General features: G+C 40.7%; 1 protein-coding gene across 3 annotated transcripts in view; it reads right to left on the bottom strand.

Annotated features, from left to right (window-relative positions):
- Positions 1-15,435, bottom strand: part of CERS3 (ceramide synthase 3) — a 107,176-nt gene that overhangs the window by 75,206 nt on the left and 16,535 nt on the right. For all 3 annotated transcript variants that reach the window (XR_009051423.1, XM_057722992.1, XM_057722993.1), the window contains one exon: positions 2,789-2,962. Coding sequence is in view for 2 of the 3 variants with exons in the window: in XM_057722992.1 (XP_057578975.1) it covers positions 2,789-2,961 (173 nt within the window). In the remaining variant the exon portion in view is untranslated. The remainder of the gene's footprint in view (positions 1-2,788; positions 2,963-15,435) is intronic.

Raw genomic sequence — 15,435 nt, 5'->3', positions numbered from 1 at the left:
CAGAGGGTTTTATATGAGAGAACAAAATATCTGAAGCAATGCAAGTCTTGAATAACATTTAATGCACGTATTTTGAGACTGTTTCAATTGCAGACGGTTAGTAAAAATCCTTTTTCAATCCTGTAAACTGCTACACCTACCCTTCTTTAGCGGATTCCATCATGCACTCCTGCTGCTCAGTGGAAATGGTAGAGGTGAGGAATCTACTCATTGCACCATTAAGTAAAAGAAAAAAGATTACTCTCTGATTTTACCACCCCCAACTCCTGCCTTGGACTCTTCTGGGACCACTATTTACTCTGAGATAATGTGCTTATTCCACAAATGCTTAAATTTGAGTAGCTTAGATCCCCTCTAAATCATACTTCAGACACAAAAAAAGGATGGATAGAAGAGTCTGGATACACTAGTTAGAAATTGTTATTCTAGACCCCTCCCCCAAAAAAAGTCAAAACATAAGGAACAAACTAAAACCTGTAAGGAAAGTAAATTCTAAATACAAAGCAAATGTCAGTCACTTTCAAATGATCTGCTTGTTCTTTACGCATCTGTCTTTCTACTCCTTTCTGGGCAGGGCCCTCACCTCCTCATCTTAAATGACTCCTGGCTAGTATTAAGAGATAAAAATGAACCGGCCAAATCACAACTCCTGGTCACTTCCTGAGATGAGCAGGAGTAACGCAAACACAGTTCAGGACAAAAGAAGGAAGCTTTCTTGTCATAAATATATCATAGCATGTGCTGAAACATGGTGTCAAATTTACACGAATTTTTGATAGTTCAGAAAAGTTCACATTTGCTGTCATGCCCTCAAGCCACGTCTTCTATATTTCCAAAGGATATTAATTTACTTTTGGGTTTTTTTTTTTTTTTTTGCCATCAGGAGTGTTTCACTGTGCAAGTCCAAGAAGTACTGGTACAGGGGAAAATAAGAACCCAGCAACCCTGAACCTGGTGTCATAACATAGGGGTTCAAGTCCCAGATCTACTCCTTACATACTAACCATGTGACCTTGGCCAGCTCACTTACCTCTCATTTGCTTCACTGAGATCACAGCAATCATAACTTTATGCACCTCTGAAACCATAAGTTTCTATTCAAATGCTAGGTGTAAGTAATATTTCATTTATGATCTAAGTGGTTTAATCTAATACAAATGATACAGAGCCCTGAAAAAATATAAACTTACAATTCAAAAAGCATGATCTCTCCCATGTTAAATTTTCCTGCCTTCTATTGCATTAAAAGAGATATGAAAGAAAAAAGAGATATGAGGTTAGTGGAGAAACACATAGTTTTCTGTAGCGTCATGTCATGGGATAAAAAAAGCTAAGGGTGAGTTACTGGGAATTACAGTTATAAGGAGTTAGGAAAAACTATACTTAATTCCTTGAGAAGAAGCAAGAACGGTCCTAGGAATTACAAGAAGATTGGTTTCCTCCCTGATAATTGTTGGAGAGGCCAAGACCAGGACATAAAAGTTGGTCCTCCACAGCTGTGCTGCTTTGACAAACAAAAAAATTTTCTAGTTCACTGTCTGATCAAAATGTTAAAAATGGAACTGTCCACCAAAAAGCAGGAAATCCGTAGAGCACATAAGTAGAGGACCTGGATGCCAAGTTAAAAGATTACCAGACACTATGCAACAAAAGCAAGTATTTCAGGACAGCAGAGTGATTTGCTAAAGTTCGAAGTGCAGTGGCACAATTCCACTTTATTTAGGCATTCTTTGACAAATCCAAACATGTGAATAAAAGTAAAATTAACTGTCAAAAAGGAAGAACATTTTCAAATGTCCTCAGCTAGAGTTTAGTGGTATCAAAGGGCTTTCTTTTCCTCCCTATAGCAATAGCACATTGTTGGCCCAAGCAAAGTTGTTATTTGTACAAAAACCTTTTGGACAATCCGTGAAACAGAGCTGGTCAAACTACCTCTTGCGATAAGGGTGCTGCAAATGGTTACAAACATACGACCTGCATTACAGTTAGTCTTGCACAAAATGATCTTTATTAGATTTTGTCTTCAGTTTATCCAACTCTTGACATTCAAATATTCTTTTTGCTCCAAAAAAATTAATGTGTCACTAACAGTTTTTTGAAACAGAGACAACTACAGAGATTATAGATGAACATTTATCTTCAGTTATCATCACACTAGTATAGTTTTAATAAAAGGTGGGAAGTAATATCTATTTAAATTAAATTATGAAAAAGAAAAGAAGTTTACTTTTTCTAAGAAAGCAAGTTGATATTCTTCTTTGATTTTCTTATACTTTGGAATGAAGGCCTGCTATTAAAACTTTCAATAAACCTTTAAAATAAACTATGCTATAAAGCAATATTAAGTTTGGTCTTTAATGAGCCATTTTTGCTATTTTGTAGGCATTCTGAAATGATAATGCATCCCCTGGTCAAACTCTCCTAATACTGCTGACACAGGACATAGGGATCATACCCACTGTCAGACAATATGGTACGTGGAAGATGAGCTGAGTTCTTGTACCATCATTGACACTAATAAGCTCTGTGATCCTTGACCTCTCTTTATTTCAGTTTTCTTCACTGTAAAACGAATGCGCTTGAGGAGATTATGTTTCTAACTTTTATTTGTTCAGCTTCTAGATAACACTTAGTGTGCATTTAATTTCATGAACTCCCCCAAGAATCTGCAGCCCATTAGTGGCGACCTCTGAACAACAGATTCTTTAAGGATCTTATCAAAATTCTTTATTCTAGAGGTGGGGCAAAGGAGGGGGATGGGGAGGAAGGACACATACATACTACTTACTTTTCGAAAAAATGTCTGATAATTATCAAGCCAAAAGCACATGGAATGGTCATATACAAGTGAGAGGGTTTCACAAAGACGAGTCCATTGTGATCTTCAAGATCTGACCACTTTATTGTTGGAGGAAGCCAGAATCTTTCCAACCAAAACCATTCTTTAAGTGTCTGAAACATTCTAGAGAGATGGAGAAAGAATACATTAGACTTATAGAACAAATACTTAAAACTGAGACAACATTGACACCTTTACTCAAAATACCTAAACCAGAGACTTTTGAACAGAGGGTACTATTATTGAACAGAATGGAGTACTATTATTTAATTGGCTTCATGGGTCTTTATTGCATTAAACAGGAATGACTCTCAGAAGCCAACACTCTCAGAAGAATTCTGGCTGTGGCATGGCAGACTGAAGTGTAACACACCACTGTTCACATTCTTGGCACAACGTGTAAATATTATGGGTATATATCTTCCTCTTATATGATTCTATCATATGAAAATTAATTTAACAACAATCTCTAGAACTTCAACATGCCAAAGGCCAACCTCATGAAAGCTCCAAGTATGTATAAACCTTCACTAGTATCCTAAGAACTTCTCTAGGAGATAAAGGACAAGCATATTTAACTTTGTATTACTATAAAGAATTCAAATTAGTCCATGTCAACAAATATTTACAGAATTCTATTGTTTGTCAAGCCCTGTGCTAGGCACTGAGAATGCAAAGATTAAAAAGGCAGTGTTCTTGTCTTTAGGACCTTATATTCTTGGGGCAAGGCAGGCTTGAACAGACGACTCTGACGCACATTTTTTTAGGTACAATAAAAAAAGGTTTGTAGCCGGTGCTATGGGAACAAGATGGTCAGCACTAAGCCCAGTCAATGTGTGTTGGGGAAGATCACTGGAACAGATGATCTGAGATATCTTGAACAATAAGTGGAAATAAACAAGGGAAAGGCAGGAAAATGGGGAAGAGGGAATAGACGTTTTAAGGAGAGAAAGTATACCGATCAAGTAACCAGAAACATAGAACATTTAGATGCTCCAATCTCATCATTTAGGCCATGACAATTTTAATCTTCACATTTTGACCTTGAGGATGTTTTAATCTAATCCTTTAACATTTATCAAAGAAAGAAGTCAAATGTCCTCAGATTCACAACAGGGTGGTCAGAATAACTATCAAAACCTCCTGACTTGTAAATAACCTGGTGCCCATGGAACACCACCAGCAGTATGGCTCCAACACAGCATAAGAATCCAAGGTGTGGGATGCTGGGTCACACACAGATGCCCAGAATCTCAGTTTATTGTCCCGGCATAATTAGTAACACTGGCCTTCCTTTCAGAAGTGTCCCAGTTTGGGTAATAAATCATACGGTGACTCTCATCAAAAGGCTGGTGAGACAGCTGGGACTTGGTCACAGAGTGTCTGCAATCCATGTTAAGAGCCTTGGGCTTTCGTTCATTGAACCCATGAACAGTATTATGCAGAGGAATAAAATGTGAGATATTTTAGAAAGGCTGCCTGGGTAGCCAGGTCCTCTGTGAGCCCACGTGGCGTCTTTGTGCCGATTAGAGGACGGTGTCCCCTCTAGGCAGACCCAGCCCTTACCCAGCAGAATGAGAGCTGGGCTCCAGTCCCCAGCACCCACTGGCCAGGCACACACACGGCTGCTCTCTGGCAGCTGCATGGAGTACATTTCAGGACACAGGAAGACCGGAGAGCAATCAGGAGTCTGCAGCACTCCATGCGGTCAGGGACAGGAGGCTGCAGAGCACAGCGGCATCAGGGAGCTGAAAGTGATGATGACGCTGTGCATGAGGTCACACGTGAGATCCAGACGGGGTGGAGAATAAAGAGAGGCCAAGAGAGAAGCGAGATGGAGGCGAAAATTAGAAAACTCAAAACCAGAGGTCAAAGAACAAGTCTGGTGGGAGTGGGACTAAGGACCCAAGAGAGCGGGAAGACTCAGTCAGGGGTGAGGATCAGAGTGGAGGGCTGCCGTTACAGAGTTCTGGCTTCCGATGAGGGAGAATTCTAGAGTGCGGACCTCAATATCCTTCAGGAAAATCCACACCAAACCCAAATAACTAACCGTAGTGAGATATTCCCTACTCTATTTCATTTCTCATCTGCTGCTCAGAGACACACGCATACAAAGTGGCAGAAACCCAGTCACACCCACATGTGCAAAGCTTGTGTGGGAGAAGGAGAGGGGCTGCCTCCTTTCTCATGTATTAATCATTTTACTGTAACTTCTACCCTGGAGGAGAGTAAACACCATTAACACAATCACAAAATTGTGCCAATATGGTGGAATAAAGAGCATCAGGAAAGATTTATTGAATTCTTTCTATCAGTCTTTGGGGCTACAGAAAGGAAAGGGATGACCCTGGACTTCAGGGAACTTAGAGCTGAGTCCGGACTGACCTGGATCTGGCCTCGGGAGGGGACAGTGAGCACTGATGAAAGAGTTGTGATGAAGGAAAACGAACACACTTTACTATGAGAGCTGAGGATTCCAGCCTGGCTGCCTAGGCCATGTGACATAACTGACCAAAGAGGGAATTAAGGGAGGAAATCCGCGTGGAAGTGCACAGCCAGATATGGCTCAGAACAGAGCAGGCACAAGTCTTTGAGTCAGACTACAGCTAAAATTCAAACTTCCTACAGATCTTAGAAAGGAGCCCAGGTCAGGGGAGTCTCTCCCGTAACGGACAAACCTTGTACCAGGCCTGTGTCCCTCCTCAGAATGCACTACTCCCGCAAGAGCAGATCTATTTCTTCCTAAAAGTTTGCCTTAGCATGTTCATTACTTTATTGGCTCCAAATTTAATAGACTATGACTCAGGGAGCAAATAGCATTGGCAGTGAGTTAGTTCTGATATTATTATAATAATCATCATACAAAACAGTTTGCTCACTCCTAAAAAGCAACTCCAGGAAGTACAGATTATTTTGTCCAGTGTGAAATATAAAATAAATAGCTTACAATGGTTACATAGGGGTTGCCACACTAAACAATATGCAAGCAATGAAACAAGATTTGTTGAAAGCCTAGTAACTTTAACACCGAACAACCAAAAACATATAAGGGGAGAGAGAAAGAACTCAGAAGTTAAGGGTGGCCCCCTGGAAAATGTAATTCAAATTGAGAAAAAAAAAATCTACATTATTTACTCTTTCTTCATGTACTGCCACCAAACATCAATTATTGCTGCTTCAAAAGAGTTAGGAATCTCTTCTTCACAGGATATACAAAAATTAACTCAAAATGAAGCACAGAGGTCTAAATAAGGGCTACAATAATAACACTCTTAGAAGATTATATAGGAGTAAATCTTCATGACCTTGGGTTAAGCAAAGCCTTCTTGCACATGACACCCAAAGCACAAACAACAAAATAAAAAATAGATCAAATTGGACTTTATCAAAATTAAAACCTTTTGTGTTTCAGTGGATACCATTGAGAAAGTTAAGATACAATGCATAGAATGGGAGGAAATATTTGAAAATTATATATCTGATGAGGGATGTGTACATTGAATATATGAAGAACATTTAGAACGCAATAATAAAGGGACAAATAACCCAGTTTTAAAATGGGCAAGAGTGCAGGGGATTCTGGGGCCGGTGCCTGCTCACTGGTGGGTGGGGCTGGGTCCTGGGCCTCTGGTGGGCAGGGCCGTGCCCAGAGGCGGCTGTGGACTCAGGGGGGCTGGTCTCAAGCAGAGGGTCTGCTGATGGGCGGGGCTGTGTCCCCTCCCAGTTAGTAGCGTGGCCTGAGGCCTCCCAGAACTGGCACCTACAGGCTGTTCGGTGAGCCGGGCCTTGGAGCAAATGAGCTAGCGGGAGGATTCCACAATGGCGTCGCGTCCTCCAGCAGCATAGCTGCCGCCAGCCAGAGTCTGTGTCCTCAGGGTGAGCTCCAGTCACTTCTTGCGTCTCTGGGAGATTCTCCAAGATCAGCAGGGCAGGAGGAGCTCCCAAGTGTGGCTGCCATGAGACGAGTGTCTGTGTCCCCAGTGTGAGTCACAGCCACCCCCAGACTCTCCAGGAGACTCTGCAAGACCAGCAGTCGACAGTTTTGGTGACCAAAAAAGGGACCCAGAGCAGACTTCTCTCCTTCACCTGAACTCTATGAGGCTCCACAGCCTGGTACCAGAAGAAGCCTCCTGGGCCCATCTGCCACCTTGGAGAGTCCAAATGAATTTGGACTGAATATTCGTCTAATCCAATACTTGGACATTAGTCTGAGGCTTGGACAGTCTTCTATAAACACCTCTATCACCAGGACAAGCAACCCCAAAAGCTTGGACAACCATGAGGAAACAAAGAAACACCATGCAGGCAAAGGAGCAGGAAAAAAACCCACAAGACCAAATAAATGAGGAGGAAATAGGAAAAATGCCTGAAAAAGAATTTAGAGTAATGATAGTAAAAATGATACAAAATCTCGATAACAAATTAGAGAAAGTACAAGAAACAGTTCATAAGAACTCAGAAAAACAAACAGCAATGGATAACAAAATAACTGAAATTAAAAATACTCTAGATGCTCTAACCAGCAGAATGACTGAGGCAGAAGAACGAATAAGTGAGTTGGAAGATAGAATGGAAGAAATAAACGCCACAGAGCAGGAAAAAGATAAAAAAATAAAAAGACTAGAAGACAGCCTCAGAGACCTCAGTGATAACCTTAAACGTACCAACATTCGAATTATAGGCATCCCAGAAGAAGAAGAAAACAAGAAAGGGTCTGTGAAAATATTTGAAGAGGTTCTAGTGGAAAACTTCCCCAACATGGGAAAGGAAATAATTCACCAAGTCCAAGAAGCACAGAGAGTCCCATACAGAATAAACCCAAGGAGAAATACACCAAGACACATATTAATCAAACTAACGACAATTCAACACAAAGAAAAAATATTAAAAGCAGCAAGAGAAAAGCAACAAACAACATATAAGGGAAAACCCATCAGGATAACAGCTGACCTTTCTACAGAAACTCTGCAGGCCAGAAGGGAATGGCAGGATATACTGAAAGTCCTGAAAGAGAGAAACCTACAGCCAAGAATACTCTACCCAGCAAGAATCTCATTCAGATTTGAGGGAGAAATCAAAAGCTTTCCAGACAAGCAAAAGTTAAGAGAATTCAGCACCACCAAACCAGCCTTACAACAAGTGCTAAAGGAACTTCTCTAAGTAGGAAACACAAGAAAAGGAAAACACCTACAAATACAAACCCAAAACAATTCAGAAAATGGTCATTGGAACACACATGTCAATAATCACTTTAAATGTAAATGGATTAAATGCTCCAACCAAAAGACACAGACTGGCTGAATGGATACAAAAACAAGACCCTTCTATATGCTGTCTACAAGAAACCCACTTCAGACCAAGGGATACATATAGACTGAAAGTGAAGGGATGGAAAAAGATATTCCATGCAAATGGAAGTCAAAAGAAAGCTGGAGTAGCAATACTCATATCAGACAAATTAGACTTGAAAGTAAAGACTATTAAAAGAGACAAGGAAGGGCACTACATAATGATCAAGGGATCCATCCAAGAAGAACATATCACAATGGTAAATATCTATGCCCCCAATATAGGAGCACCTCAATACATAAGGCAAATGCTAACAGCTATAAAAGGGGACATCGACAGTAACACAATTATAGTGGGAGACTTGAACACCCCACTTACATCAATGGACAGATCATCCAAACAGAAAATAAATAAAGACACACAAGCTTTAAATGACACATTAGACCATCTCGACTTAATTGATATTTATAGGACATTCCATCCAAAAACGACAGACTACACTTTCTTCTCAAGTGCACATGGAACATTTTCCAGGATAGATCACATCTTGGGTCACAAATCAAACCTCAGCAAATTCAAGAAAATTGAAATCATATCAAGCATCTTCTCAGACCACAACGCCATGAGACTAGATATCAATTACAGGAAAAAAACTGCAAAAAATACAAACACATGGAGGCTAAACAATTCACTATTAAACAACCAAGGAATCACTACAGAAATCAAAGAGGAAATCAAAAAGTATCTAGAAACAAATGACAACAAAAACACAACAACCCAAAACCTATGGGACGCAGCAAAAGCAGTTCTAAGAGGGAAGTTTATAGCAATACAGTCCTACCTTAAGAAACAAGAAAATGATCGAATAAACAACCTAACCTTACACCTCAAACAACTAGAGAAAGAAGAACAAAGAAACCCCAAAGCGAGCAGAAGGAAAGAAATCGTAAAGATCAGAGCAGAAATAAATGAAAAAGAAAGGAAAGAAACCATAAGAAAAATAAATAAAACTAAAAGCTGGTTCTTTGAGAAGATTAACAAAATTGATAAACCATTAGCCAGACTCATCAAGAAAAAAAGAGAGAAGATGCAAATCAACAGAATTAGAAATGAAAAAGGAGAAATAACAACGGACACCTCAGAAATACAAAAGATCATGAGAGACTACTACAAGCAACTATATGCCAATCAATTGGATAACCTGGAAGAAATGGATACATTCTTAGAAAAATACAATCTTCCAAGACTGAACCAGGAAGAAATAGAAACCATGAACAGACCAATCACAAGTACAGAAATTGAGGCAGTGATTAAAAATCTCCCAACACACAAAAGCCTAGGACCAGATGGATTCACAGGTGAATTCTATCAAACATTTCGAGAAGAGTTAACACCTATCCTTCTCAAACTCTTCCAAAATATTGCAGAAGGCGGAGCACTCCCAAACTCATTCTATGAGGCTACCATCACCCTGATACCAAAACCAGGCAAAGATGTCACAAAAAAAGAAAACTACAGACCAATATCACTGATGAATATAGATGCAAAAATCCTCAACAAAATACTAGCTAACAGACTGCAACAGCACATTAAAAAAATCATACACCACGATCAAGTGGGGTTTATCCCTGGGATGCAAGGATTCTTCAATATACGCAAATCAATCAACGTGATACATCATATCAACAAATTGAAGGATAAAAACCATATGATCATTTCAATAGATGCAGAAAAAGCTTTTGACAAAGTTCAACATCCATTTATGATAAAAGCTCTCCAGAAAATGGGCATAGAAGGAAATTACCTCAACATCATAAAAGCCATATATGACAAACCAAAAGCCAACATTGTTCTCAATGGAGAAAAACTGGAAGAATTCCCTCTAAGAACAGGAGCAAGACAAGGGTGTCCACTCTCACCACTGTTATTCAACATAGTTTTGGAAGTGTTAGCCACAGCAATCAGAGAAGAAAAAGAAATTAAAGGAATCCAAATTGGAAAAGAAGAAGTAAAATTATCACTCTTTGCAGATGACATGATACTATATATAGAAAACCCTAAAGACTCTACCAGAAAACTGCTAGCACTAATTGATGAGTTTAGTAAAGTAGCAGGATACAAAATTAATGCACAGAAATCTCTTGCATTCCTATACACTAACAACGGAAGAGCAGAAAGAGAAATTAAGGAAACTCTCCCATTCACCATTGCAACAAAAAGAATCAAATACCTAGGAATAAACCTGCCTAAGGAGGCAAAAGATCTGTATGCAGAAAACTTTAAGACATTGATGAAAGAAATCAAAGATGACATAAACAGATGGAGGGATATACCATGTTCCTGGATTGGAAGAATCAACATCGTGAAAATGACTGTACTACCCAAAGCAATTTACAGATTTAATGCAATCCCGATCAGATTACCAATGGCATTTTTCACAGAACTAGAGCAAGAAATCTTACGATTTGTATGGAAACGCAAAAGACCCCGAATAGCCAAAGCAATCTTGAGAAGGAAAAATGGAGTTGGTGGAATCAGGCTTCCTGACTTCAAACTATACTACAAGGCCATAGTGATCAAGACAGTATGGTACTGGCACAAAAATAGAAAGGAAGATCAATGGAACAGAATAGAGAACTCAGAAGTAAGCCCAAACACATATGGGCACCTTATCTTTGACAAAGGAGGCACGAGTATACAATGGAAAAAAGACAGCCTCTTCAATAAGTGGTGCTGGGAAAATTGGACAGCAACATGTAAAAGAATGAAATTAGAACACTTCCTAACACCATACACAAAAATAAACTCCAAATGGATTAAAGACCTACATGTAAGGCCAGACACTATCAAACTCCTAGAGGAAAACATAGGCAGAACACTCTTTGACATACATCAAAGCAACATCCTTTTTGACCCACCTCCTAGAATCATGGAAATAAAATCAAGAATAAACGAATGGGACCTCATGAAACTTAAAAGCTTTTGCACGGCAAAAGAAACCATAAACAAGACTAAAAGGCAACCCTCAGAATGGGAAAAAATAATTGCCTATGAAACAACGGACAAAGGATTAACCTCCAAAATATACAAGCAGCTCATGCAGCTTCATACCAAAAAAGCAAATAACCCAATCCACAAATGGGCAGAAGACCTAAATAGACATTTCTCCAAAGAAGACATACAGATGGCCAACAAACACATGAAAAGATGCTCAACATCACTCATCATCAGAGAAATGCAAGTCAAAGCCACAATGAGGTATCACCTCACACCAATCAGAATGGCCATCATCACAAAGTCTGGAAACAACAAATGTTGGAGAGGGTGTGGAGAAAAGGGAACTCTCCTGCACTGTTGGTGGGACTGTAAGTTGGTACAGCCACTATGGAAAACAATTTGGAGGTTCCTTAAAAAACTACAAATAGAACTACCATATGATCCAGTAATCCCACTCCTGGGCATATACCCAAAGAAAACCATAATCCCAAAAGAAACTTGTACCATCATGTTTATTGCAGCACTCTTTACAATAGCCAGGACATGGAAGCAACCTAAATGCCCATCAACAAATGAATGGATACAGAAGATGTGGCATATATATAAAATGGAATATTACTCAGCTATAAAAAGGGATGAGATGGAGCTATATGTAATGAGGTGGATAGAACTACAATCTGTCATACAGAGTGAAGTAAGTCAGAAAGAGAAGGACAAATATTGTATGCTAACTCACATATACGGAATCTAAAAATGGTACTGATGAACTCAGTGACAAGAACAGGGAAGCAGATACAGAGAATGGACTGGAGAACTCGAGGTATGGGAGGGGGTGGGGGGTGAAGGGGAAACTGAGAAGAAGCGGGAGAGTAGTACAGACATATATATACTACCAACTGTAAAATAGTCAGTGGGAAGTTGTTGTATAACAAAGGGAGTCCAACTCGAGGATGGAAGATGCCTTAGAGGACTGGGGCAGGGAGGGTGGGGGGGAATCGAGGTGGGGGCGTCAAGGAAGGGAGGGAATATGGGGATATGTGTATAAAAACAGTTGATTGAACCTGGTGTACCCCCCAAAAAAAATAAAAAAATAAAAAAAAAATAAAAAAAAAAAATAATAAAATGGGCAAAAGATCTGAGTAGACATTTCCCCAGGGAAGATATACAAATGGCCACCAGGGAAATGCAAATAAGAAGCAAACCCAGAGGTACCCTTCATTATACCCACTAAGATGGCAATAATCCAAAAGATAACAGTGCTGGCAGGATGCGGAGAAACTGGAACCCTCCCTGCTTGAGGGAAAATAAAATGGTACAGCTCCTGTGGAAAACAGTCTGCAGTTCCTTGGAATGTTCAACACAGAGTAACCACATGACTCAGCAACTCTACTCCTAGGTATACACTCAAGAGAACTGAGAGGAGTCGTGCTGCAACATGGATGGCTCTTGAAAACATGCTGAGTAAAAGAAGCCAGGCACAAAGGGCACATATGGTATGATTCCAGTCATGGGAAATGTCCACAATAGGTAAATACATGGAGACAAGACAGCAGGTTAGCAGTTCCCTAAGGAATACAAGGGGCTTTCTTCTGAGATGAAAATGTTCATAAACTGAATGTGGTGTTGGTTTCACAACTGTGAATATACTAAAAAACATTAAATTGCACACTTTAAATGGGTGAATTGTATGCTATGTGAGTTATATGTAAAAAAAAAAGCTAAAATTTTCCTCAGCTTCATCCCCCTTTAACCTTTACATCTTTTAGTCCATGGCTCAGCCTGAAAGTCACCTAATTTAAGGGACTTTTACTTCCCAAATTCACCTGAGTCAAAACTTTGTCCATGGGGAATTCCCTGGTGGTCCAGTGGTTAGTGCTCTGAGCTTTCACTGCTGAGGACGCGGGTTTGATCCCTGGTCAGGGAACTAAGATCGCGCAAGCTGTGCAGTGCAGCCAAAACAAATGAACAAGCGAAACAAAACAAAACAAAACAAAACCAAAGATTGTGTCCATAAACCCAGAAAAATAAATAATGAAGAAAGACTATATCCAGACTCAGACTTCAGCATGATTTTAGAGTTAATGGCTTTCTGGGAGAAAAAAAAAAATTTATGCTTTAAAATGTAAAAACTGACTAACTGCTCTGAAGGAGAAGTGGTTCTCCCAGATGACAGCCTTTGGTCTACAGTGTTCAGCAGGCCAACATTCTAGCCCTGGGCAGTGGACTTTACTCACCCAGGCTAACCCTCCAGCCAGCCTCTCTACCATATTTGCTCTCAGGACGCGATCTGGGGCTAAGCAGGGAGAGAACCAGGACTGGCCCTCTCCTTTTTTCTGCCATTTCAGTCTACTAGCAAGAAGCAGGTCACATTCTTCTAGCCTCTCTGTAGCTCTCGTAAGGCCACAAGCCTGATCCAGGACCTCTGGCATCCTCTACAGTCATCGTTCCCTGACTCTCATGTACAGGACGTGCCGCTCTAGAGGCAGCTCAGCATCCAGCCCTCACAGGAGCGGAGGAAATCACTACCGTGTGTGGGGTTGGTGCCATGCCTCTCCCACTGTGAAAGCCAGGGTGGACAATTCTCCATCTGCTGGCAGGTGGCCTGGGATGGCCTGGGCTTGGCCAAACGGATGCTTTACTCTGAAGCAGACAGGTACAAGCAGCAGCAGCAGCAGCAGCAGCAGATGGCATTCTGCTGCTGAGAAGACGGTTGTCCTGTCTCGGCTTCCTGGCCTTCCTGATCGCCTTGGTCTCTTGGTTTCTACTGTGGCTCAGGTCTGGTCCACCCCTCTTCTTTTGGTGCTGTGAGTCACTTTCAGTGAAGCCTTTTGTTTAAGGTAGTAAGAAAGAGGAAGATTCCGTTGCTTATAATCAAGAGCACCGACGGATACACCTAGCTTTTTCCCCACCCTCCTTCAGGAGAAACTGACAGCTCCAGTTCAGCTGTGTGAACTTTCAATTTAGCAGAAGTGACTTTTCTTAGGATTTCCTTCTAAAGTTTAAGTGGAGAAGCAGGAACTCCCTTGAACAACTGAGGAGGGGCTGCAGCCTGCAGCATCTGTCAGTTTCTCCCTCTGTTTAGCCTCGGATCTCATCTTGTCCAGAGTGGACACTTGTTGGTCCCCTTTCCTTTCTTTCTCTCCCATTTTTGCTCCTGTTCTGCCTATGTTTCAAATCTGACAGTGGCACTCAGTCACTACGTAAGGGCTTTTTGCTTGTTCAGTGTAACAGAGGCTGCTGGCCTCCCTGACCCAGCCTTGAAAAAATGCTTGGTGGATGACAAAACATGACCTACACTTGTTTTGTGGAACAGTACCTGTATGCTGTGTTAACTAAGTATTGCCATATTTAAACAATCCTCACATAGAAAGAGAATTAGAAAATATTGAGATGGAGAGATACCTGTGTTTTTAAAACCCCACAAGTTGCTGCTCTAAAAAAAATCCTGAGCATTTGCAACGATGAGTCTTTGTCATTCAGGAACCCTGTGACAAGGTCACTTTTGAACACTCTGAGAAGCTCACTGACTCCACATCAAACTCAAAGCCCATCTCTCATCTTTATTCATTTGGCTGAACTCTAGGCCCTTCTGGCAGCTGAAAAGTGCCAACTGTATTGACGACCCTTCAGTCTCTGCTTAGTGTTCTCTCGGAAGCAAATGTATTCATTTACTCCTTGGCCATTCTCAGTCCTTTTTTTTTCACATCAGCTACTCAAACTCCATTTTCCCCATTCTTTGTACATTCGCTAAGTACTGAAATTCCTACTTACATAAAAAAAAATCTGAAGGAACTACAATTTTTATTTACATAAGAAAATGTGAAGCTATTTTTAAAAATAGGAAATATTTGCAAGAAAAGTACCTGCAGTTATTTCTTTTTACTCTGCAGAAGTTCAGAAACGGAGGCTGCATCATAGCCCAGCTGTGTCTTCCCACTGATACTGTGGACATTTTAAACCCTACTTTCGACTGCAGCTGCCAGGGGTTTGCAGGAAGACAATCTAACAAGTATAGGTTTTTTGGGTCATTATTTTCCGACCTCATAGATACGGAGCCAGCAGCGTGGGGGAAGCTGCTGAACCATCTTCTCAGACGCGCCCTAAAACCTCCTGACCTTAGGCCTTGGAGACATAAAATCACATGCGTTACAAGTTTATCACTATTTGCAGCAACATGTTTGTAAAGTACTGAACAAACGTGGTACTCGAACCATTGCTGAGGTGAGAACTCCAAGTCAGGCTGGGTCTTTGGACAGCTTCTGGCAGCTATCCACCCAATCTCTGCTGTAAGCACTACGTCCGTTTAGAAG

Source organism: Hippopotamus amphibius, chromosome 2 (assembly GCF_030028045.1).
Source record: "Hippopotamus amphibius kiboko isolate mHipAmp2 chromosome 2, mHipAmp2.hap2, whole genome shotgun sequence".
Taxonomy (NCBI): Eukaryota; Metazoa; Chordata; class Mammalia; order Artiodactyla; family Hippopotamidae; genus Hippopotamus; species Hippopotamus amphibius.
This window is presented reverse-complemented; position numbering and strand designations above follow the sequence as displayed.